Raw genomic sequence first — 3,135 nt, 5'->3', positions numbered from 1 at the left:
CTTAAGACTAGGAGAGTATTTTCACAGATGTGAAAAAAAAAAAAAAAACAACCCTAGTCCTGAACTTTAATATAAGAATGCTAAGTCATGTCAAGCCAGGCAGAATTAAATTATTCAGATCATTGTTAGACAGGATTAATACCTCCATTTTTGCATACGGTGTCATAAACAATTTGTACAGGGCCCAATACCCTTCAATTTCCTCTGAGACGAAAGAGGCAGTTAAGCATCATTGTGACTGCTTGAAGGCTATGCTGGTATGGGAATTAATAATGAATCTTAAACAGAGTGCAGCACCTATTTGCAAAGCAAGCTCTGCTTCCTAAAGCACTTGGGGGTCTCATTAGCAATCACCTGTTTCAGTGCAGGCCAGAGCCAACTCTCATAGGAAATCAATGCAGACATTCCTTGCACATAGCTGTGCCACTAGGAGCTTCATGTAAGTTATTTTAACATCCAATCCTTTGGCTTTAAGTCTTTAAGTATTTAAAGGACTTCAGCTTTTTCAAGACCGGGGCAAATGAAAAACAGCAGAATAAATATATAATTATTAAAAAGACAAACCTTTACACGAATCATCCTCAATGGGCTGCTTGAAAGCCGTTATGTCATTGAAAGTGCAAAGAAATAAAACCACTTTATCCTGCTCATTTCGGATTGGAGCAATTTTCACAAAGAACCAGACAGGTGTTCCTGGAAACAAACATATCGAAAAGTTTGTCAGTGGTAGGCAGAATAGTAAGTGTGCTAATTTAGATGTTTCCATTTCCAAATCAGCCATCTGTAAATGTTACAAATGTTACAAATACAAATGTTAATGTTTTAGGAGTTTTGTAAACACCTATTAGGAAAATTGACAGAGTAGCTGACAAAAGTGTTAGTTAAATTCTGTGTTCTACCTCTGATTCGCTTTTTAATCTTCAGGAATTGTTGCCTGCTTCTGGGCTTCATCTACAAAGCCAATACATGAACTCAGGCAGCACTTTGAAAGCTGATAGAGTCCCATATACATGCAAGAGTGTACACAACACAGTCATGCTGTTCCTGTGCAAGCCTTGCAGACAGGTTAACAGTGCCTAAACCACACCCATAGTAAGAATCCCAACTCAAGAGCACAGTTGGCTTTAGTTTTCTCTGGGGGAGCACCAGTCCCTAGTAAGTATGTCAGCTCTGGAAACTCTAGCCTTGCCTGCAAATTGTCTGATGGAAGGGAAATTCTTTGCAAGCTGCCTTTCGGTTTGACTTTTTTCTGAGCTTGCTCAGAATCACTCCAGTGTGAAGCAGGACTCCAGTGAATATAGAAGAGAATAAGCTATCAGGACAGCCCACATGCTATGGTTGGGACTTAAACTGTACTGCATATAACAATACTTTTTTAACTACTTCAGTAGAAAAATTCCTAGTAAAAACCACTTGAAAGATTAAAGCCTGCACAACATAGAAAAAAAATGTTCCCAGACAATGACCTTCAGATGCTGTTGTCGATTTTCCTTACATCTGTCCACACGAATCACCTCAAGGAGAGAAAATGCCAGTCAGACTTGCCTTTCTATATTTCCAGTGGTTCTGCTGAGACTGCTGAAAACTCAGTAGTGACAGCAGTGAAGTTCCATTTAACAAGACTGTGTCTACCACTCCCATCTCACAGGATTCAGCACATCAATGTTAGTAGTATTTGAGTATAAGTAGCTTGGGGGGGGTCAGAAATAAAAGCAGTACGCTCCTCTATGTCATAGCATACCTTTCTTGAAGGCACCATTATTTTCTGTGCAGTCTTCAGTCATTAAAAAAAGTAACTAATTGTATATATGTTTCCATACTGTCCCTATGCCTTCACTGACAATGAAGAAAAAATTCATCATTGCTTTTGCAGACCTAAAATTTAAGAGCCCAGAAGAGAATTCAAGCTGGCTTGCTGTGAGTAACATTTCTCTCAGGTTTCCTTTGCGAGCTACATTTGACAGAAAAGTCTACGTAAAAGGAACCAGTACAAAATATGAAAATCAGCAGGTTTCCCATAGGGGAAAGCCAGAACAAATAGTGTCACAACTAACTTTTGTTACTTGTGCAGGACAGCCTACTTCATACAGGGTTATAGTAGAAGAATATTTCTTCTCTTTCTTGATCACAGGACCTTCATTTAGACTAGAGATCAGATTCTCTTTCACATGAATTACTCAGCGTTTTCACTTGAATACTTTATGGTGTATTACATGCAACAGTTATAAACAATTAGGGCCACTTGTGTTTCCTGACTGTTAAAGGTTCACAAGGAAACCTGAGTTAGTTCACAACTACAAGCAAAGGCAGTATTTCTCTTACTATGCTAACATAACGGAGCATGTTGCTACCCAGTGCCTCATCTGGCTGTCTCCCAGCTTCTGTGCTTAGCCATCTTTTCTGGCCACAGAAAGCCAGGACAACGCCAAGACCTCTGGACAACTTCCATAAACGAAGCCTGATTCCCCACTGTGCATGTATAGCACAGGCAGTTTCAAAGCCTGGCTGAGCTTCCATGCCATATGTACAGCCACTTCTATGGACAGCAGGGTATACAGTGCAAGGAGTCGTTCATTGAAAGAGCAGAGAAATCCAAATTGAATTACTGAAAGACGTTTCTGGAGCAAAAAGTATTCAGGGATCAATATCATGGGGGTTTTATTTGTGTTTGGTTTTGTTATGGCTGCTTGGGTTGTTTTTTTGTTTGTTTGTTTGTTTTTAAGAGCTAGTGCACCTGAACAACCCCCTTCAATACAACAAGCAAACAAAAATGCTAAATGCAAGAAAAGATTCAGCAGAGTAACTATGGCTTCAAAATCATTGCTAACTTATTAACGAGCTTAGAAGACAATGCTGCAAAGGACTTGACAGTAATTTTCAAGACAGTAATGCTCTTTACACTCTCCATTCTCAGGAGCTACTAAAAAGCTACCTATCTTCATTTCTTCTTGCCTATTTCTTCTTCCCAATTTCACATTAACTGTTCTGAAGCTGATTATATCCACACACTGGTTTTACTTTGACACCTTGGTGATCAGTTACTTTTAATTTTACCTGTTTCAACATATTTCACTAACACTGCAGCTTTTTTGATCAGCCAAGATCTGTCTACAGCCTGCATGCTCTCGCCTTTTT

The 3,135-nt window shown here is 39.3% G+C and overlaps 1 protein-coding gene across 1 annotated transcript in view; it reads right to left on the bottom strand.

Moving 5' to 3' along the window:
• Nucleotides 1-3,135, bottom strand: part of KCNH1 (potassium voltage-gated channel subfamily H member 1) — a gene marked incomplete at its 5' end in the record, with an annotated part of 178,060 nt that overhangs the window by 166,940 nt on the left and 7,985 nt on the right. Inside the window, one exon of the mRNA XM_031552170.1 lies at nt 565-693. Within this exon, the coding sequence (XP_031408030.1) occupies nt 565-693 (129 nt within the window). The remainder of the gene's footprint in view (nt 1-564; nt 694-3,135) is intronic.

The sequence above is a fragment of the Meleagris gallopavo genome, chromosome 2 (assembly GCF_000146605.3).
Source record: "Meleagris gallopavo isolate NT-WF06-2002-E0010 breed Aviagen turkey brand Nicholas breeding stock chromosome 2, Turkey_5.1, whole genome shotgun sequence".
NCBI lineage: Eukaryota > Metazoa > Chordata > Aves > Galliformes > Phasianidae > Meleagris > Meleagris gallopavo.
This window is presented reverse-complemented; position numbering and strand designations above follow the sequence as displayed.